At 45.3% G+C, this 22560-nt stretch overlaps 1 protein-coding gene across 1 annotated transcript in view; it reads right to left on the minus strand.

Annotated features, from left to right (window-relative positions):
* The window catches only part of LOC144163147 (receptor-type tyrosine-protein phosphatase S-like), a 137642-nt gene that overhangs the window by 96049 nt on the left and 19033 nt on the right, over nucleotides 1-22560 (minus strand). Inside the window, exons 3-7 of the mRNA XM_077693972.1 lie at nucleotides 19789-19864; nucleotides 9156-9228; nucleotides 7891-8033; nucleotides 1612-1694; nucleotides 1329-1487 (exon numbers count right to left, since the gene is read on the minus strand). Coding sequence (XP_077550098.1) covers nucleotides 1329-1487; nucleotides 1612-1694; nucleotides 7891-8033; nucleotides 9156-9228; nucleotides 19789-19864 — 534 coding nt within the window. The remainder of the gene's footprint in view (nucleotides 1-1328; nucleotides 1488-1611; nucleotides 1695-7890; nucleotides 8034-9155; nucleotides 9229-19788; nucleotides 19865-22560) is intronic.

Here is a 22560-nt window from a genome sequence, read left to right on the forward strand (position 1 = left end):
AATGCAGAGCAGAACTTTTTAAGATGTCTTTTTTTCCCAAGGACGCTCAGTGAATGGAACAGATTGCGTCGTGACGTCGTATCGCTATCTTCAAGTGATGCCTTTGCTACAGCCGTGCGATTGCATTTGCGTTTCCTTTTTTTAGTTTGCTACTTGCATCACCAGAGTCAATTTGTTTCGCTTCGTGCATGTGCGATTATGTTCTGCTTATGTTTTCATTTTGTTGTTGTTGTTCTTGTCGAATATGCAATAAGTGTTCTTGCTCTTTGTTTGAATCAGCGATTTCCCCTGAACTGTAATTGTTCTCTTCATGTTTTCGGTACTAACCGCTTTCATTTGTCAATGATACATGAATTCTTCCTCACACTGTAATGCCAAACTGGTGATGTGGCTAGTGTGATTAATGAATAAATAAATGTGTAAAAAAATGAATCAGGCAGCTGTTTATGAACGAAATGTTTCATTCCTGAGAAGTTATAGCTCTTCACTGTCACCATTGCTCATTCATTTCCGAACAAACGCCAATTTGGGGAATGTTTGCTAGAAAACCCTGATGTCGCTCCTATTCCCAGCTTGCAACAAACACCAATTTTAGTGATTTAGGGTTAAGAAGCTCGGCATATCTTCTGATAAAATGAATTGGGCACTTTCAATGAGGATTGAACCGTAGCGCGATTTTCTTTTCGAGCGCGCTACGCACTGCGGCTGCTACACGGCACGTTTCTATCCCTATCGATAGGTTGCACCAATTACACTCACGTATGCCAGATGGCGCTAAAAATGTACTTCGCGACCGGCGTTTGGTAACTTTACGCGGTCGTAGTTATACGGAACTATATAAATGTTACTTCACGCTTTTTTGGGTAAAGGTATCTGATACAATTTGCGGCGTTAGTTGAGGTTGTAACGTTCTGTGCCATTACTACTCGAGGACGAGAGTATTACCACTTTTGTCCGATCACGCTCGGAAACTTCAATCGCGCTTGAGAAACCAGGATTGAGTTCGAGTGGGATCGGGCTCGATCGCGATTGAAACTGCCTTGTAGCAGCACCCGATCCGGATGATTCAATCACCATTGAAAGTGCCCGTTTAACAGAGGTATTACTGAATACATCTATAGATTTAACGTGAAAGCCCGAATTTCGGAATGATTTTACAAAAAAATATTTTCTTCCCGATTATGAGCTTGCAAAATATCACCCGATTTGTACCCTCCCTATTTTAAAAAAATATAAAGCCCGAAAACGAACAACCCTAAATGTACATTTAGAAGTAAATTTGAATTCAACTCAATCTAAGGACTGCGAATACCGGATGGGTCACTCGCCTTCGTACTCCCTGGTTCCCCAGTATGGCGAAATATCCCCCTCGTATTGAGCGAAACGAATATCGTGTTCTGGTGGGCCGAAGCAGACCTGCACGTGGTTGGCAACACGAGGACCATGACGGTAGCGCACGTGAACTGACGTCAAGTCCAGCACTGGTTCTGTTACAAAGGAAAAACACAATTGCAAAAAGAATTCATAAAGTTAGACCAGCATACTGGACCCAGACAACATCAACACACTAAGTTCACTTCATGAACATATTACGCTGAAAAGTTGCCTCACCTTCAATGCGGGGGCTTACAAAGTGGAACCATCCATTATCGACCTCGGAGATGTAGTAGTTGTAGTAGGATGTTTTTCCGTGGCTGAAGAAGCAAAATAGCTTTTTATCATTACAGTTGACAATCCACACTCGAATCACACCTCAGCACTGTCACATATATAATGAGGGAAGTGCAGAATGAAATGCACAAAATTTATTAAGAACAGCTTGAGACTTTTGTAACTCAGGTAAATTACCTTTAACGTTAATTTTCAATGTGCCATCAACTGTTTTCACGCCATGCCAATTCAGTGCAGATGCCCCACGATCCATATGCTCAGAGGCTCACTTAAAAGATCATTATGTGTGCTTTTCCTATGCAGGCATTTTCATAACTGACCGCTAAAACAACAATCACAGCTGAAAAAGATAAATGCAATTGTTTGTGAGTGGGCGCAGCGTGCTCACAAACGCTGCTGATCTCACACTTAGTTTCACCATGATTTTAGTAATAACTCCAACAGCAATGAGTCTAGTTATGATGATGATGACGATGATAATGGCAGACCGGTTTACACCATAGGAAGTTTTCTTTCCTCCATTGTTCAGGCAACGTAGATCTGTGAAATCAAGACCAGCCCTCGATACATCTAACCTAACCTAACCTAAACTTCCAAGAAGCTGCAGTCAGAGCTGTGAAAGTTCGTGGGTTGAGTTGGGGGAGGGGGTAGAACAGGTTAGCAATTTTACTTTGACTGCCTTTTACAATGTCACTACATATAAAGACTGAATTAATTTGTTGTAACTAAAAACTGTCCTGCACTAAACATACTCTAGTCTAGAAAAAAATGCTAATCTAGAACATCCACTTCTGCAATGCCCGCTAGCTCAATATAAACATGAACTGGTTGGTACGCTTGCATTCTTGACCAAACGGCGCAACGTGGACAGGACAAGAAGGGCCCGCGTGTATTGTTTTGTGTTCCAAAACAAAACATTAGTTTACAGTCAGCCCTCGTTTGTCGTGTACTGAACCTTCTCGTCCATTCAACGTCGCGCTGTTTATTCTCTGCTTGTGTTCAATTTTAAATTTCATTATAAATACAGCTTGCTCATTTGCTCAAAATTTTCTATTTTCCAAATGAAACTTAATTGTATCATAAGACCTCCTCTTTTATGTATTAAAACACCTGTTTTACTTCAATGTGAAGTAGGGCGTATCAATTTTCCATCCAACAGCTTCTGCAAGAGCAAAATTAAGGTAAACCCGTGGCAAATTGGCGTTTAAATCTCTTGCTCGTGGGGATGTCACTTGTCCGTGCCCCGTCTGCAGCGCCTCTGATGATGATTGTGGCAGGATGCCCCTAGGGATTGGCCAACCAAAGAATCCATCACGAGATAGCTTCGCGTTCAACCATCGTCGTCATCTTCCCGTAGGACAAGCACTGAAGAAGAAGACAAAGCTGTGAAGAGGAGGGCGTGTACATTGGTAATCCATCACGAGAAAGCTTCGCGTTCACCCACCGTCGTCATCTTCCCGTAGGGGAACCGCCGAAGAAGAAGAAGGAGAAGAAGACAAAGCTGCGAAGAGGAGGGCGTGTACGTTGCTCTCAGCCGGTGCACCAACGTCAACAACCTTTACCTCACCAACGCTGACGGAGACTACCGATTCTACCACAGAGACGACAATGTCGACAAGAACATGACGGACGAGTTTCGGCGCCTCGAGAACCACCGCCTACTCACCGTCAAACAACAGTACTTGCGTGCCTTTCCCACCGGTGTGGACCCGGACACTTAATTCCCTCTGGCGCTACTTAGCACCAGATCACTCAACATAACGGCAACACAATGGAACCACACGGAACCCCCATGATGCTTCGAATCCTCCTCAGGGTTCCCCACGGGAAGATGGTGTATGTTTTTCTTGTGGTATGGAGAGAGTTAATATTAAGAGAAATAAATGAAGGTACAGGCCTAGGGTGACTGGACGTCCCGTTTTCGCCGGAACAGTCCCGTTTTAAAGATCTGCTTCTGCCGTCCAGTCTTTTTGTTCCCATACACAATCAAGCCCCGTTTTCGCAGTGAAGCATTGTTTCAAAATTGGCGCCAAGCATGTTTACCAAACCAATACTGTACCGACTCGCTACAAGTATATTTTACAAACACGACTTTAAGTCCTTTAAAATATTTACGGAGAGACAAACTTTAGATCTATTCTTACCGAAGAACGCTTTGAAGTGTCTTGCCGAAATGACTCTGCAAAGGCATTACAGTCTTGTCCACTTAAAACTATATTGAAGTGCCAAGAAAATTCCATCTTTATAATCACTAATTGCTATAAGCGGTTTGTGAAAAAAGAAGACAAAACGGATGTCAGAACAGTGTATTCTGACGCCAGCAACGTTGTACTACTGCTTAGTTGCAGAAAAAAGGCCATAGTCGATCTGCTTTGTTTAGTTCATGCGAAGCGGGCGCACATCCTTTTCAAAAGCTTTTACAGGTGCTTCACCTAGATGAGTAAAAGGACTTCGGCGGAAACGAAGTCCTTGAGGGACTGTATCATGCGTTGGGCCTCCTGTGAAGACACTACCTGAGTAGGCTGCGCAAACCCATCCTAAGAGTCTTCACTGTGACTGCTGTGTGCAGAACATATCCGCGCACCGATTCCATCTTTACTGAGGCACTCAGACATTTCGAAAACATCGGCCCTGACATCCCTTCCGCGAAAAAACCCAGACAATTGAAGAGGCACCCAGCGAAATTCAAGGTGTTGCGCACGCGAGACAACAGGTTACGCGCAAGCGAGCGGTGCAAGCTCGCGAGTCGTGAGCATTGCGAGCATTGCGATAGGGCGAGCGGTCGTAAGGACGATGCCAGAGCGGCAGTGTCGGGAGGAGTGTTTGGAAGAAAAGCTGCTCCCCTCCTGCGTAGTTCCGCTGGGAAGCGAACATCCGAACCCGGGTTCAAATCCCGTCACCGCTTTTGTTTCATTTTCAAAGGTTTGTGATATTTGAATAATAACATTTTTTATCACGCATATAATCTATTTATGACATCTTTATGCATTATAAATGATATTTCGGGTATTTTCGTTGACTTTTGTCAGTTTGAGCTACTGCTTCTTGTACGTATTTTGCTGGTTTACCCCTTTTTGGTTAGTTTCGGCTATTTCTGTGTAATATTTTTCTACACCGCGGTTTTCAAACATTTCATGTCCATTTTGCCTGTTATTTATTTCAGTTTGGGTGGCTTTGTATGCTTTAGGTACGTTTATGCGTTGATATAACACCCCTAAGAAAGCTCAGGTGACGGCTGGCTGTACTGAATAGGAAACGCATTTACATAATTTTCTGAAGGGCAGAAGGGATGCGAGGCGCATCGCGGCTTGCCACTACGAATGCCTTCGTCACAGAGAGCCGGCGGTAGCTCACATTTTTGGTGCACGCTGCAACCAGATTCAATCATTATATACGACACCGCGGCGCCGGAGCATGATGAGCTGTTTTTTTTACCGTAGAGTGCATACAAAAGTGGGCAGTCCCATCGTTGTTCATCGTTATATTCAGAATATTATTGTAAGCGGTATTGTTATAAGTGGACTCGCCTGTATTTCACCTGTGGACCATCATCAAGCAAAAAATTGAAAAGAAACTAGGATATTTAAACGCTTGAGGTATTTCGGTCTCTGAGAGATGGGTGCAAGTAGGAGATGTATGTATGCTGCACTGAGATTTCTCGCTTCGCGGAACTAGCCCAGTGTTTTCCTGGAACCACGTGGCGCAAGTGGAGATCGTTTTTTTTGTTTAAAGACAAAGACGCGCGTCAATTTGTGCAAGCATTACGTAATACGCCTGCTTAGCAGTACTGCTCAGCAGGCTTACCAATGGCACTCCCTATGTGCAACTCCAACCCCAAGAACACTTCAAATTGGATGCTCTCATCCGTGGAGCCTAAAAGATAGCCCTGGGACTACTGGCTTTCATTTCCATCAACACGCTCCTCCAAATTGGAAAACATAATTCGCTCTCAGAACTCATAAATCTAAAAGAACCAGCCTACTCTCTCGCCTAACGCTCCCCCCTACAGCCCGCACAGTCCTCTAGAATTTAGGCCGTCCTATACCAGAACCCCATGAAGCACTACAGCCGATACTACCTGATATACGGTCCACCATCAAAGTCACACCAATCCCCCCCCATATTCATCCCGACTACAACAAAGGACGTCGCAACACTCGTGTTTGCTAACTACAAAAGAAGTACTCATCGGACACCGACATCGGTCACTCACCTTCCCATCCAACCCTACCGGGCACCCACACCAACGGCATCATATACACTGCAGCCACTTACCGCCACCTATCCCCATCTGCAGCGGAAGCTACGGCAATAGCCCTAGCAATGCATACAGCAACGTGCGACTACCTCGCGATTATCACCGACTCGCAGCAACCCTGTCGAAGATACCTGCTTGGAAGAATTCATCTACCTGCCCTCAAGATTCTACAAGCCGTAGTATCACCAACTAACGTAAACATCGTCTGGACCCCAGGTCACGCCTCCCTCCCCGGAAACGAAGCAGCCCACGCTGCGGCCCGCGAACTCCACTACCGAGAATTCCTGACGAAGCCGGGCGACTTGGACACCCTGAGAGACACGCTGCACCCACTACCAGCCACCTACTCCGATATCTTAGCACACTATCGCCACAGCCGCCGAGAATACCTTCCTCCCCACCCTGCGCTCATAAACGAAGAATCCCGCATGTAGCGAAGTCTCCAAACAAATACATTTTACAACGGCACCATCGCGTCTCATATCTCCTCCACCTATTTCACCTACAACTGCCAATACTGCCACTACCCAGCCATCTTCTGCCCACATCACCACTCCCCACTTCCCTCACCTACTACCGAGCAGTGGGAATGCGCTCTGACTAGCTCGGACCTGCAGGACCAGCAAAACCTGATCCAGCGGTACTCCCGAGCAGCGACAGCACGCGGCTACCTGGACTAAGGCGGCCGCCTATCTGCTTTAAATATATAAAATAAACGTTGGTTTCTCCTCCTCCTCTATTGTAAACTGGACATGGGCATCAGCCTGCTGCCAACATTGCGTGCAGCGTTATTTTTTGCACAAGTGCGAAGAATTTTACAACCGCGTCTCTGGGATAAAGTCCCGCTTAAAAGAATAAATCGTCCGCTAAGTACACCAACGGAGGGCCTGCAGCGGGACATTTGAAATAAATGGACGTAGTTGAACTATGAGTGTGATTGTTTCCTCTTCCTGAGTAAGGACTAAGTGCAAAATGTAACGTCTCAAATAAGAGAAGTTGTCGTGTTAAATCTTTTCTCCCAATCTGAATCCTTTATGTTTTGTACGCTCCCTCCCACTGGTGTGGCCCACTTTTTACCTCGAAAAATATGGTAACCAATACAGGACTTTTTCCTAAGATCTGCAATCAGTACTTACGCAAGCCTGCATGCAAACCAAAATTCATTTTAAGTGCAGAGCACTTTATGGTTTCGCCTTGTCGTCTTAGCTCGCTAACGGTTGATGCGACTGCCGGAATCAGGCGGCGGAGCGAGCTAACGGACTCAGTGTGACTCCCTGTACAGGGGTCAGGGAGTCACGCTGAGGCTTCGAAAACCACGCAGTTTAAATATTCATAACCGTTCAAACCTCGTGAACCGCTGGCGCTTGTCATACATCTCCCCGTTATTTAGCGAAACGAAAACTGCATGTACATTTCGGGCAAAATCTGTGTATATAACCGGCAGCCCCCACGTTCACTTAGTTAGGAACGCTCGTTCGGTTGATTTCTACGATAGCGAAAAACACGTCCGCGCAAGAAAGAAATGGCGCGTTCGAAATGCCGCAGAAAGGTTCCAGCCTCGCAAGAAAAAATGGCGCATTCGATATGACGCAAAAAGGCTCAAGCCGCTCAAAAAAAAAAAAAATACGCGTTTGAAATGACGCAAAACAGCTCCAGCATACGAAATTAAACAGAGCTGAAAAAGACTAGAACTCACACTGGCGCAATTTCAGGCAGGGGGCACGCGAACACTAGGAAGGCGGGAAATTTGAAATGCAGCAGTGAGAGGATAACGGCGCTGCAGCCCATTATGGCGAATCCCTGCTCTGCACTTCCACCAGCTTTCACATTGAGTGGAATGGCTTGAATTTTTTTTCCACCAGAACGTTGAACGTACTGTCTGTTTGGCCAGATGTTCTGGAAGTCGTACGACTTGCCACCCTATCAAGAAAAGTGCAATGTATTCGTTCCGCCCACCTCACCTGAGTGACTTCAGCTGGTTGCACCAGGATCCACGAAAGTTTGCAAATCCATCTACTTCACGCCTGAATGCTACGGTGAGAGTGCTCGCATTCCATGGAGACAGCCGTCGGTCATGTATTGCAGCCGCACATATTTGGGAGTCCTGTGGGGATTCAGACGCACCTTTTCATTTCACCAATACCCGGCAGTTGCTCTTGAAATCCAATTTTTTGCTGCGCATATGTCTGCACTCAATAATTTGCGCCAGAGAAAGCCTAACAGGTTTGAACCAAAGCGCCATTGGATGCCTCATGGCAAGTAGTCATATACTGTTTGCATGCTGCCTTTGTTTTAAGATACATGTGGACAAACTGCTACTCGCTGTCACTGCTGCAGCTACTGTAAGTCGAGCAAGAATCACAGGTGCAAGGGGGTGAAAGATACAATTATAACAAACAAATTATTACATGTCTTTAGAAAAACGTATTTTCTCCTATTAAAAAAAACATAAAAGGGCTGCTAAGGCATATGGAAAGCAAAACCAGGCAGTAAGAGAAACAAAAAAGTAAATGAAGTGAAGCAACTTGGTCCTGAATGGGAAAATGCTGAGGCAGTTGGATTTAAAACATTTCTTTCAGGCTTTGACAGACTGTAAAACCAGAACACATGAATCTTAATAAAGAATTTCTATGAACACAGCCACGCTTTTGCCAGTAGCCACAGCTTTTTCAATGAAAGAATTGATTCTCTGTATCTACAAAACATTTCGGAGAAACTTTTGTATTTTCCCGATTTTTGGTTGCTCTACAAGTGTGCAATGAACAAGTTTGGTTGAACTCACTCATTAAATATTAAGTATTTTATTTCAACTAATTTTTTAAAACTACCAATATGCAAAGAAATGTGCGATGGTCCATGGCACCCTAATAGTTATTATTTACACTGTTGCTGGAAAATTCTCCCCTTCTTGTTTTAACGTTTGGCCCCAGTTACGTGAATTACTGATAACATAGCTTTATCGTATGGACATCCATTCGCACTTCATTTCGTTCCTAAGCAGGCCACAGCTCTCTTTGCTGGTTTTAGCCATTTCTCTCAACTTTGTCATTGTACCATTTCGAAGTAATCATGTTGATGATTTCCGTATACACCGATAACAAATACGATTTCCATACCCGTAATTTGAACAAAAATTCTGGGTTGTGAATTTGCATTGCATTTTTTTCTATAAGTCAACACTGATGTTCACCTCATGCATGCGTTGAAAGAGTAACTCGTAACTTACCCAGGTGTATTTTTCAGTGCCCCACAACTTGAGCTGCACATCCGGTGTAGGACAATCGGCCGGGCGTGTCACCCTAGCAAGAAAGGTGAGAGAAAATTTGTAACGCGTGCACTGGAGTCACACCTTACAGCAGATAAACTGCACTGATTTCTTTGTACGCGACCCTGGCTGCACTGGCATGACCTCAGACATATGCGACCAACCACGCTGTTGTTCCTGTCAAGAATGTGGAGAAAGCGACGAGCCGCCAAGACCCATTCTGATGCGTCGTTTATTGGAGCATAACACTGATGATGATTATAATTGCACAAAGGAGTCGAGGCGTCATCTTTTTCTACATCCTCTCCCGCTCGAAAATGGTTACAAGTTTATGTGTTCAGAGTCCATGGTTGAAACCAGTCCAGTTGGCAGTCATTAAGAATTCAAGTCCGTTGAAGCAAGCATATTCGGGGGCCTCGCCACTTCTGCTGCCATCGATGAAAACGGCGCTTGCTAGCGTGCCGAAGAGTAGACCTGTTTTCTTGCTTTAAACTGTGGAAAATACACTCCGAGCAGATTTTTTTAGTTGCCTATTCTGGGTGGAAACTTCGTTCGCCAGCCGGCAGTCATTTTGTCCATAAAGACTTTGGCCTTCTTTGTATCTTATTGATGCACCTCGTAGACATTCCTTGTAAATAAACCGTCTACTTTTCTCGCTATTTCATTTCGCTTAACCCTCGCTGTCGGAATTAGGCGGTCTATCACTTGGTTTTTCCACTTTCATCCTAACAGTCCGCATTCTTTGGGGCCACTAGCATATTGAATACATCAGGTTGCGAGGAAAATTGGTCCTAAGTTGATTTCCCTTCGGTGTACTGGTCCCTTTTCTGTTTTTCTGACGACATTCCAGGGATTTTATGCGGTCGGCCAATTCAGGGAACCTAAACGTGTGCCGACTATCGAGAAGTCTGCTGCCTGTTCCCGCTTTCTCTTCAGATGTCCTTTTTATTCCTTCACGCCAGTTCTCGTTGTAGGGTACGCTAAGCGTTGTTTTAACCGGATAAGAGAATGCAGTATTTCTTGCTTCCGATGTCGAATCACGAACCTTCAACTCTACAGTAATTTCTAGTTGTGCTTGTTTCGCTACCCTCACGATCATTGCTGTTTCTTCTGAGTGCTCATTGACTTTCGGGTGGCACACGGTGTCCACAGGGCAAGTATTAACTGATGGGTTCAGCTCTTTGTTCAAAACTGCTATTGAAGGGTACGCATACGGAATCTCGTGGGCAAGTTTGAGACATCGTGGCAACACTACGGCCTCACTGGAGTAGTTGACAGACCACAACGTAGAGTGACCATGGACAACGGTAACAACTGCGCGGGGAACGACGATGTTTTTCTTGGCACAATTCGGAGAAATGGGCTCCACTAAAGCGTCAATTTCACGATGTGGGGCTCCGGAGGACCATACTAGGACAAATAGGGAAAATCGTGCAGGCATGATGGTGTCCTCCAACACGCAATATGTGTCCAATGTGGTCTGGTGGGCAGCAGACTTTTCAACAAATGCAGATAAGGCAGTGCCGTCTATAAAAATTTCTCCCCTTCTAGAGTGAACCGTAGCACCACACTGCCTCAAAAAGCCGATGCCCAAGATGACGTCATGTGTAGTCCGCGGGAGCACAGTAAATTCCGCTCTGAATAAATGGCCGCCGAAGGAGAAATTCACTGAGCATACTCCAAGAGGGTGCAGCAACTCACCACCCACACCACGAAATGTAACCACCTTGTCCTACGTAAGTATCAGCTTACGTCCAAGCCTGTTTTTAAACTCAACGCTCATCACATACACTGTTGCACCCGTATCAACTAAGGCCATTGTTCGAACACTATCAACCACAATTTCAACTTGTTTTTAGCATGACGACGGGCTCTCTCTCTCACAGAATTGGTTTATCGTTACAATATTGGACGAGTAAACTCATAAATTTGCTAACCCCGACACTCCGCGATAGAAATAACAAAAATGTGGCAAGCGAGGGGGAGTGTGGGGAGAGTCTGGTTGCATGCGCAGGTCGGCGTACTCACTCTTGAGCACTCATTTCGACTGATTTGCATGTAAAAACCGCACAAATTACGGTGTCAGTCTCAAGAAAACACACAACTGTTTTCTTTTCGTGGTCACCGTTCTTGGCGCTGTTTTCCCAACCAGTTATGCTCGAGAAGAGCACCTGCGCGCTTGACTTCGAAAATAGGACTCAGGAAGCGCGAAATTCAACTGCCTGTCTGCGTCTAGAAGGTGTCATACGAATAATGAAGGAAAACAAATTATACTTATCACTAAGTGTATGTGTAGCGTATCTATGTTCGTCAACATCAACTGCTGAACTACATATTTACGGTGACCTGTTGCTTCTAACAGATTTTGAGGACGCTGTTCCTGCTGCGAAATAGATCTAGTGCTGTCCGAACTAATACCACAGGGGACACAATTAATAAATTACAGTGTTTATAAAGAATGGCAAATTCAGTCGGGTTGAATTGTAGGGAAAGAAACAGGGATAAATTAGCGTCGAAGAGAGGCGAGATGATAGCAGAACCAAAACAAAACATAAAGAGCGAGACGCTGTCCGGCACTGTGAGCTCATGCGGCGCCAAGAAATTCTTTCGGCTGGTTTAAACCACATAGATAAAGCGAACTCCGCCAGGTCGCTGCTTCGATCGCGGCCGCTTCCTCAACGAGTAGCGCTGTCGAAATGGCGTGCTCTAAAAGGGCCATGAAGATGTCAACAAAAAATATCAAAAAAACAAAAAAAACTAGCCTTTGGTAACTATTGATAAGCTCCATCATCCGCCACGAAAAACGTTTACGGTAAAGTTCCGAAAGAAAGTCAACCCAAAAATATGGAGATCTCGAGTGAAAAATACGAGATGGGCGAACTTCGGTTCAAGTGCGGAAAGGACAAATAATTGACCGCATCAACACATGAATAGAGGATTCGCATTTATTATTTTGTTCACTTATCGGTGCTGAAGTCATCGGTTTTAGAGGATGGGCGATGTTTAGGGCCTTTAGGTATATTGACTATACCCCTCCCTCCCCCCCCCCCCTAAGGGGAGGTTGGCGACGTTTCGGGGGTGGGTGATTCTGTCGGAACTTTACGGTATTTGCCAGAAAAAAAGCAAGAGATATAAAAGAACTTTTAAATTTCGCGCTAAAAGTGATGTAATATGAGCAGGAGTGACATAATATGGGCCAGCACTAAGAACGTGACAATATTAATCAATATTATTATAATTTGGCAACATGGTGTAACAATATTATTCAGTGTGGTAACTACCTATTACCATTCAAGTTAGAAGTGACTTAATTTCACGGCGGAACTGGAGGCCCCACTGCAATCCTTTATTCATGCTTCTTAGCAGTGGCTTTGGTCGGCGACTGGCAATGGCACAAACCATATTTTGTGAAGTTATTGAGGGGCAGCAGGAAAATCTTCTCTAATGCACACTATAGGGTTAAAGGGAGGGAGAGGGTGTTAGACCTCTCTGGCATGGGTGATGTTATTTATTCCGGGATCCCATTGGTCGAGGCCGCCGCCCGTAGAAGCTGAACCAGAGCCCGGTCCGAGCAGACGGACGGGGCAGCGTCCCAGCCCACCCTGTATCTGCTCACTGGCCGTAGAAGTTACCGGAACCCGAGAAGGACGGGTCGTTGTGTTTTAGAACTGCGGCATAGCGAAATCGCCGGAAACTGTTTCTCCTTCTGTTTTCACTAACATCTACGTCAGGGGTCTCATACACGCGGACCTTTCGATTGCGGCTCGGCCCGCTCATGAGCGTCTTAGTTCATTTCTTTCTATTTGTTTTTTTAGCGCACCCAATGCAGTCGCCATATGTGTCGAGCGTCATCGTGGAACAAATATTTTATAGAATTTCAGTATCGGCGTCCACATTTTAGTCGTCCTGGAGATTTGTATCGACATGTTTCTCGAATACTTGACGCACGAAATTTTATTCAGAAATGACCCGGCATATTTCCAATGTGTGGGAAAGGACTTGGTTCTTTAACGTTGCCATTTTTATCCACCCCCCCCCCCTCCGCACACGCACACACAAACACACACACACTTTGTTTCAACCTCTTCGCTGCCCCGGCCGTTGCGGGACTAAATTTTGTGACCTCGGCCCGCTCACTGACGTGAGTTTGATGTGCGTTATTCGCTTGAAGTCTGCGATTAATTGCTATCATTGGTATCGGGACAAAGCATTTTTCGCTATAAACCACAGTTGTACCAAGGTCCTTCTAATAAAGCGTTGACGGACTCTGCTTGAACCTTCTCTTCGTGGTTCTTTACGGGCTCATAGGCGCGGCTTCGTGACCCACGGTGCAGCAGCTACTGACTTCAAATACGTGGTTAACAGAAAACATCTAATGCGCATTTTCTTGTCGCGCCTTCAGATGTGGAGCGCTGCGAATGATTAGAAAAGAACAGACTGAAGGGAAATCGCGAAGGAGACGCGCTAAATTCCTCAATAGGAAGTTTAGGCCCAGATTCTTTTCTTCTTTTCGCCTTTGTCGGAAGTCCATCCTCCAAGCGATGAATTAATATATGTATGTATGTTTGCATTTATTGGCGCAAGGGTAACTAAGACCAAAGAGCGCCAAAACTATGTCACGTCGTTTTTCATAGTGAGGTTTGTGCTTAAAATATGTATAAAATGAGTATGATATATCTTAAAATATTGTATATATGGGTGTAGACGGCCCGAAGACTAAAACAGGGAGATATTCATGATGGCAGATGAAGGGGACTATGGATAGAACATGACTGTATCTTGAGCCGAAGAGCATGGTACATGAGCGGGCCCCTCGTAGGAAACATCAGGGCCTTGCTCAATGCTCGTAGGCTCTGAGGTCACGCACTGTATGAGATGAACTTTAAAAACTTGATTTCTGCAAGATAACTTAAAAGAGATTTGATTGTGAACATAGGTTCATCTCCTAAAAACAGTTTCAGGGCGTAGTAGAATGTTGAAGGTATATATTTTTGGGAAATGCCGTTTTCTGGCCTCATTGCAGGATGTGCACTCAATTAACACATGGAGGACGGAGAGCCGGTCCCCACACTTGTCGCAAACTGGTGGGAGTGAACCATTCAAGAGATATGCGTGGGTAGCGTAAGTGTGACCTATGCGTAGTCTGCAAATCGATACTTCAATGAATCTGTTTAGTTTTTCTGTTGCATACCTTCCTAGGTTTGGTTTTACTGAGTGGAGTTTGTTGTCTGTGTATGTGTCCCATGTGTTCTGCCAGCATTTACGGATTTCCCTTCGGATGACTGGCTTCAAATCAAGGTAAGGGACCTGCGCTACATCAACACCCCTACGGAGGGCCGCCAAAGTGGCGTTCTGGTCGGCAATTTCATTGCCCAGAATGCCACTGTGTCCAGGGATCCAGCAAACAAGTATTTTTAGTTTTAATTTATAAGCAGTCACAAGAGCTTTAAAAAGGTGATTGAGGACAACATTTTTTACAGGTTGAAAGGAATCTAGTGCTGTAACCACACTTAGGGAGTCTGTGTAGATAATTGATTCTTGTATTTTGTTCTGTGTAATGTGCTCCACTGTGATTAAAATACCATAAGCCTCTGCTGTAAAGATACTGGTATTTCTGTTCAAGGTCCTTGTGCTGGCGAAATCCGGGCTATGTGCAGCACACGACACAGCGGAAGCAGACTTCGAGGCATCCGTGTAAAAGGAGGTGTATGGATATGTGTGTTGTAAATGTAAAAAATGCTGTAAGATCAATTCACGAGGTGCACGGCGCTTATCAATGAGTTTAAAGGATGTGTCGCAACAAATCGCTGACATTTCTCAAGGCGGGACTACATCGGCGATGGAGGTCTTCATGCCCTCATCAAAAGATACTTCATTTCCTCTGCAAGGCCTTTGACACGCAAGGACATAGGGGCAGGTATCGAGGGGCGTGCTAAATATAAACGGGCAGACGAGGCGTCGTTCAGAATATAAGTGCACGGGTGATTTTCCATAGACATTGTTCTGATAGCATAGAGCAGTGCTGTATAAGCACGGTGGTGCTCTAGGCACCAGTGGTCACATTCGACATAGAGACTTTGAATCGGACTTGTTCTGAATGCTCCCGAAGCAAGGCGAAGGCCTAAATGCAGCACTGGGTCTAACATTTTTAGGGCCGTTTTAGACGCGGACCCATAAATTACGCTTCCGTAGTCCATACGTGATCTAACTAAACTGACAAATAGGCGTAGAAGGCAGTCTTTATCAACACCATAAGACTGATGCGACAATACTTTTAAAATGTTCATAGTGTTTAAGCATTTTTGTTTGAGCGTCTTTATTTGCGGTATGAATGTAAACTTTTGGTCAAGTATAACACCTAAAAACGTTTGTTCTTTCTTGACAGGAATTCATTCTCCGTTCAGAGTGATGTCCGGTTCTGGATGAATTCCACGCTGTCTTGTGAATAAAACACACGTACTTTTATGAGGATTCAGTTTAAAACCATTTTCTTCTGTCCATTTCGCAAGCCTGTTTACGCCTAACTGTATCTGCCGTTCGCATATGGACAGGTTGCATGATCTAAAGCTAATATGGACGTCGTCAACGTACATTGAGTAGGAGATTGTGGGTGGCAATGATTTCCCAAGCGAAATCATTTTAACTATAAACAGAGTAAAGCTTAACACTCCACCTTGAGGAACATCATTTTCTTGTGTGTACGTTCCAGATACCACTGTCCCTACTCTTACTCTAAAGGTTCGCTGTGACAAATAACTTTCAATAGTGTTTAACATGTGCCCAGACACACCGAATGCCTTGATATCAAGCAGTATGCCGTGGCGCCAAGTTGTGTCATATGCTTTTTCCAAGTGAAAGAAAACAGAAAGACAGTGCTGTTTGTGGATGAAAGCATCTTTGACATAACTCTCAAAGGCTACTAGCTGGTCAGTTGTGCTTCGACCTGAACAATAACCTGCCTGACAACTGTCCAGGATGCCGTTATATTCAAGAAAGTGCATTAGCCTTTTATTTACCATTTTTTCAAAAAGCTTTCCCAGGCAACATGTCAGAGCTATTGGTCGGTAACTGGTAGGTAGTGAGGCATATTTCCCTTCTTTTAATATGGCAACTACAATAGCTTCTTTCCAAGCTCTTGGAAAGTATCCTGCTGCCCAACTTTTATTGAATAGGTGCAGGAGTGTTTGGAGAGATTCTGCGTGCAGATGTTGAATCATTGTATATGATATACTGTCTGCTCCCGGTGCTGAAGCCTTACATGTTCCGAGGGCAACCAAAAGCTCTGGTAGAGAAAATTCAGAGTTGTATGGTTCGTCAGATGTTTTGTTATCCCTAATAGGTTTTTTCTCCATGGATGATTTATACCGCAAGAAAGTATTCGTGTAGTGTGTAGAACTTGAAATATATTGAAAGTGTTTTGCTAGTGCGTTTGCCTGGTCCTCCAGGGTGCCACCCGCACTGCTAACTAAGGGTAGGATGTGTGTTTTCCGTCCATTAAGCTTTTTAATTCTATTCCATACTTTGCCTGCATCTGTGTACGAATTTATAGAAGTCACCAAAGAGTGCCAGCTCTCCTTTTTGGCTTGCTGGCGAATGCGCCTTCCTTGTGCCTTCGCACGTTTGAAGGAAATGAGGTTTTGGGAAGTGGGATACCTGCGAAGGATGCCCCATGCCTTATTTTGAGCCTGCCGTGCATGCCGACACTCCTCATTCCACCACGGCCTCCTAGTGTTAGGTGTGGCACCAGATGTTTGCGGAATCGAGCACTCGGTGGCATGAAATATATGGGCCGTAATCAGTTCACAGGCTTCATCAATGCCCAAATGGCTTAAAGATGTGTATGAAAGCTGAGACAGCTGTTTAAATTTCAGTCAATCTGCACCAGATTCGTTAAACCTTTTATGACAGATGGAACTGTTAGGGCTTTTGTCTATGCCTTTCAGGATGACTGGGAAGTGGTCGCTTCCATAAGGATTATCGTCCAGTCCCCATTCAACAGACGGAAAGAGGACAGAAGAGCCGATTGCCAAGTCTATGTGTGAGTATGTGTTGTGTGTAGTGTTGTAGTATGTCGGCTGTTTGTGACTGAGTAGACAAGCTCCGGAAGAAAATAAAAACTTTTCTAGCAAGCGGCCTCGGGCATCTGTCCGTTGAGACCCCCAGAGTTCACTGTGAGCATTAAGGTCGCCCACTAATAAGAAGGGTTCCGGGAGCTCATCAATGAGGGACCCGAATTCTGAGCTCGATAGACGGTAATCCGGGGGAATGTACAGAGAGCAAACTGTTATTAACCTATAAAAGAGGATAGCTCGGACTGCCACAGCTTCGAGGGCAGTGAGCAACCGAAGAGGTTGGCAGGGGACAGACTTTTGCAAGACAATCGCTATACCACCAGAGGAGTGAGTGCAGCTGTCCCTGTCTCTCCTGAATACCGAGTATCGTTTGAGAAAGTTAGTTTGTGTAGATTTTAAGTGTGTTTCTTGTAGGCATAGGATATTTGGATGGTACTTATGAAGGATTTCGTAGATGTCATCGAGGTTTCTAATTAGTCCCCTACAGTTCCATTGGATAATACTTTGAACTGCCATAAAAAAATAGAACAAAGATATTGAGCGTATGTTTTGCTCGGACGGAGATTCCTATGTCCCTGAGCCCGAATCAGGACCAGTGACTCGGGGGGCTTGTGGTTTTTTTCCCGCGGCCAAGACTGCCGCGCTGTTCTTTTGACGACTGCGATGCAGGCCGGGATGGCCCGACATCCATGTCCTCATGTGAGTTTCGGGGCGTTGGCGGAATGGAGGATTTACAGCGCCCGCTCCGCAACGCGTTTGAAGAAATGGCCGAAGATTCAGCCACTACCTTTGTCAATGTGCTGGACATGGCTGCAGAAGAGGGGCCTTCTGTACCCACATCCATCGCCACCGGAGTTTCGGCGGCCGGAGTCTGTGGAGTAGCGACAGCAACGCCACTCCCAGTGCAATTCTGGTCAGGTGCAAGGCCTGCGAGCACCGCTGGCGATGCCTGAGTTGTTTGGCCTGTCAAGGGCAGCACCATGGGGGGTAGGTGCGCCCCCAAGTCAGTTTCACTGACCTGAGTGGCCGCAGAAAGCAGACGCCGCCCCACCCCCCGGCGGGCCGCGCTGGCGTAGCTCCCTGAAGGAAGCAGCGCATACCTTTTACGGGCTTCTGGAAATGAGAGATTTTGTGTCACTTTTAGGTTGATGATTTCTTTTTCTTTCTTAAACTCCTGGCAAGAACGAGAGTATGCCCCGTGGGGTCCTCCACAGTTGCTGCACTTGAGTTGGGTGTTTTTGCAGTCGTCAGCAGAATGGTCCTGCTCAGAGCACTTTGCACACGTTTGTTTTCCTCGGCAGGAATTGCTGCCGTGCCCATATCTCTGGCAGATGAAACAACGTCGTGGGTTTGGTATGTATACTCTGGTCTTGCAGTGCAGAAACCCTGCGTTTACATACTCTGGCAAAGTGCATCGATCAAAGGTCAGTATTATGTGCTTCGTCTTAATTTCGTTTCCGTCCCGTCTACTGGTGATGCGTCGCACAGCGGTTACCCCCTGCTCGCGCAAACCTTCAAGCAGGTCAGAGTCTGTTTCGTTGATCAGTTCTGATTCGGAAATGACACCTTGGCAGCTGTTGAGGGTACGGTGGGGAGTTACTGTGATCTGAGGGTCGGCTAGCTTGGTTTCCTTCAAAAGGGTGTTGGACTGCTCTCTACTCTTTACTTTGATCAGCAGGTCTCCGGAAGTGAGCTGTTTCGCTTCATAGTTTTTTCCTATCAAACCTTCAATGAACTTTGCAACCAAAAACACAGATTTGCTGGTAACGGGAGTTGCTTTATCAACTGACTGCATCATTAGGAAGCGTGGGAAGTTGTCAGGGTGGTTGAAGACGAGGTTAGAAATCGGTTTGAAAAGTTCTTCGGTGCGGCCTCGTTTCGGAGGCCGATCAGTTCGTTTGGGCGGAATGGAGAAGGAAGCCATAAAATATGGAATGAATTCGGTGGCAATGCCAGTCACCCACCACGGAGCACAACAAGGGAACGTGGCTTTGCAGCCCACTCTAACTGTACGTTGCCACTATAACCCTATGCTCGGGATCTAGGCTGAAGCTTTCGCACAGGGTTAACCCTCGCCGCCTGGAGAAAATGGAGAAATAAAGAAAAGAGAAAATGACAGGACAGGGTTAGGAAGGACAATAGGAAAGCAAAAGAATGAAGAAGAGGACAGGAAAAGGCGACTGGCTGATTCCCCCCAGGTCGGGTCAGACTGGGGGCACCGTCTACAGGAAGCGGGGGCCGAAGTGGTTTGTTGCCTCTGCCAGGGGGCCATAAAGGTCCAAAACAACCCTGGCTTTGGCTCAACCACCAGGATGCCCTTTTCCCCGGACATGGCAAAGCCACGCACAGCCGAGGGCGTGGGTGGGTCCAACCCACATGGGCTCGGGGTCCGCGGTGTCGCCACTACCGTCACCTTGAATAGCCGTTGAATTAATCGGCGACAAACTGCATATAGGCCCCAAACCACGGAAGCTTCGTTAAGGTGGGCTTCGTTTAAAGGCAAGTGACCATCAAGTGCTTACCAGCAAATGTTGCCGACGGGGCATTCGGAACTCACTGCATCTGTTCGACAGTCAATTATTTTAGGGTTGTCCTGGCCTGAAACAAAAGAAACAGGAAAAATGGGTAAGAGTAAACAAGAAATCAGTAAAGTCGCTCCTGGTGTGCGCGATTGATTGATTGATTGATTGATTGATTGATAGATAGATAGATAGATAGATAGATAGATAGATAGATAGATAGATAGATAGATAGATAGATAGATAGATAGATAGATAGATAGATAGATAGATAGATAGATAGATAGATAGACAGACAGACAGACAGACAGACAGACAGACAGACAGACAGACAGACAGACAGATAGATAGATAGATAGATAGATAGATAGATAGATAGATAGATAGATAGATAGATCGATAGATAGATAGATAGATAGATAGATAGATAGATAGATAGATAGATAGATAGATAGATAGATAGATTTTTTTACACCCTTTCGGCAAAAAAGGGCGTATTATAAGTGCACAAGGGGTGTTGGGAGACCATTACGCCCTTTTTCTTGAATCTCAACCACCTTATTCGTAGCTCTACACCAACTTCAACACCGTTGGCTTTTGGTGGGGTGTTGAAAAAGTGTGGAAAAGGTGTTCAGTTGTTCCTTGATTAACGCCATGAATGCATGTTTATTTGCGCTGCGAAGTACAAGACATCCGCTCATACGCTCCTCCCCACCTCGTAAGAAATGTTGAAAAGCAAAGAAAATGTTCGTCTGCAATGATCCTCGTTTCCATATGCGGTTCGCCTCATGAACCAAGTTTAGCTTTGCCACCCGATGCATAAATTTAAACTTTTAAAATTAAAAATATGATACATACGCGCTAAATTTTCTTACACCTTTATTGCCTAAAAAAGGTGTAGTATTAGTGGAATGAGGGTGCTATCGGAAGTCATCACGCCCTTTTTCTTAGGTTCCAGCACACTAATTTGTAGCCTTAAACTCTTCTTGAGTGGCGAAAATGTTGTGGACCGATTGCAACACCCTTTGTTTTCTTTTTGGTGTTGAAAGGGTGTGAAATAAGTGTTCAGTTGCAAAACAAAAACAAAAAAGAACTGGGGAACTGGAGGTCGACGTATCTTCTTCCGTTATTACTAAGTCTTGGTAGGTTTTGCTGGGATTTGCTAAGTTTCTTTTAGGTTTTGCGATGTTCTTGCTAGGCTATAGGCAAAGTGCTGAGGGATAAGGACAAGTTTAGCCGGATTTTACAAGGCTGTTGCAGTGTGTCTCTGCCACTGACAGCGGATCCAAAGATTAAATAAGCTAGGTCGCCCCCAAGCTCTGCTGTTTGTCAAGCCTTGCACCACTAGTAAAAGCTGCACCAATTTCGCTCGCGTTTTAGTATCCCAAAATGACTAGTACCTTTAAAATGGTATAGTACGATGTGCGCATACGATGCGCCCGTTGTGCTCACGTGCACACACGAACAGTCTCGAAAGGCGGCTTCACTGTTATAATTCTATTGGTGGTGGTGCACCCTTTTGCAGGCGACGGAGTTGGTTTTCTTTGTATTTTTTTACTAACGCCACAAAACCCAGTTCAAGCTTAAAGAGCTCCGCTTGCAACAAATTCATATTGTTTTAAGCATCGTGAGATACAAAACATCCCCTCGCTTGGAAAACATGTTCAGTCCACCCGTGTAAACGGGTATAACATACCTCTAAAGTTGAAAGTCATTTACACCTTTTAAGCGAAACTCCCGTCTGTTCGAGATTTCGGCGCACTTCAAAGATCCCCATGTAGTCAAAATTAATCCGGAGCCCTCCATTCCAGCGCGCCTCATCGCGTGTGAAGCGTCGGCGGGTTAAACCCCACAATCAATCAATCAATCAATCAATCAATCAATCAATCAATCAATCAATCAATCAATCAATCAATCAATCAATCAATCAATCAATCAATCAATCAATCAATCAATCAATCAATCAATCAATCAATCTCTTACTACATTCTTCTTAGTTGGCGGTCTTTCACACCCTTTTTCTTAGTTTTCAGCACCCTAATTTGTAACTTTATGCCCTTGTAAGGAAAAGGGCGTTGAAATAATGAATAGCCTTCTGGGTGGGTGTTGGAACTGGGTGGTATAGGTGTTTGGTACATAATAAAATGCTATGACTTATTTACTTTAATAACCACCTTACGATTAAAACGTTTTTGCAAATCCGCATGGTGACTTGTAGATGCTCACATTCAAATGCATAATTCCATAATTAGCGCTAAAATGTCTTATTCTTGCGACAAGCTCACCGACTCTATTGAAGGACTTTCCTGCGCTGGTGTAAGAGCAGAAGTACTTCTATGTAAGTACAGTAATAACTCGTTAACAGTGTTCGACCTTGTAGACTCCCTGCTTTGGCCGGGAGGCTGAATCGAGGGACAGCTCTGTTGCGGCCAATTGATCAAGTGAGTTTACTTCGTTTTCTTGTGGGGCGACCCTACGGTATGCGTTGGGTAGCACCCTCCCCTTGTGTCTGTGGACGCTATCCGCCATCTGAGTGCTCGTCACCTTCGTCTCGCCGTCCAAGATGGCCTCTACTCATCCCGCTCCCGTGAAATACCGGCCGTGAAATACCAGACGACATCCCCAGTAGCGCTTCGTCTTCCAGCGATGGCGATTCGCAAGCCACAATAATCTACGAGACGCTGATGGAAGATATGGCAACTACGCCGACGCCTGCGAAGGACACGTCATCATCCGACGAGCTTACTAGTCAGCCCAATGAAGAGACGGCGGGCA

This window comes from Haemaphysalis longicornis, unplaced genomic scaffold, assembly GCF_048455015.1.
Source record: "Haemaphysalis longicornis isolate Haplotype H1 unplaced genomic scaffold, Haemaphysalis longicornis Haplotype H1 scaffold_12, whole genome shotgun sequence".
Lineage (NCBI taxonomy): Eukaryota > Metazoa > Arthropoda > Arachnida > Ixodida > Ixodidae > Haemaphysalis > Haemaphysalis longicornis.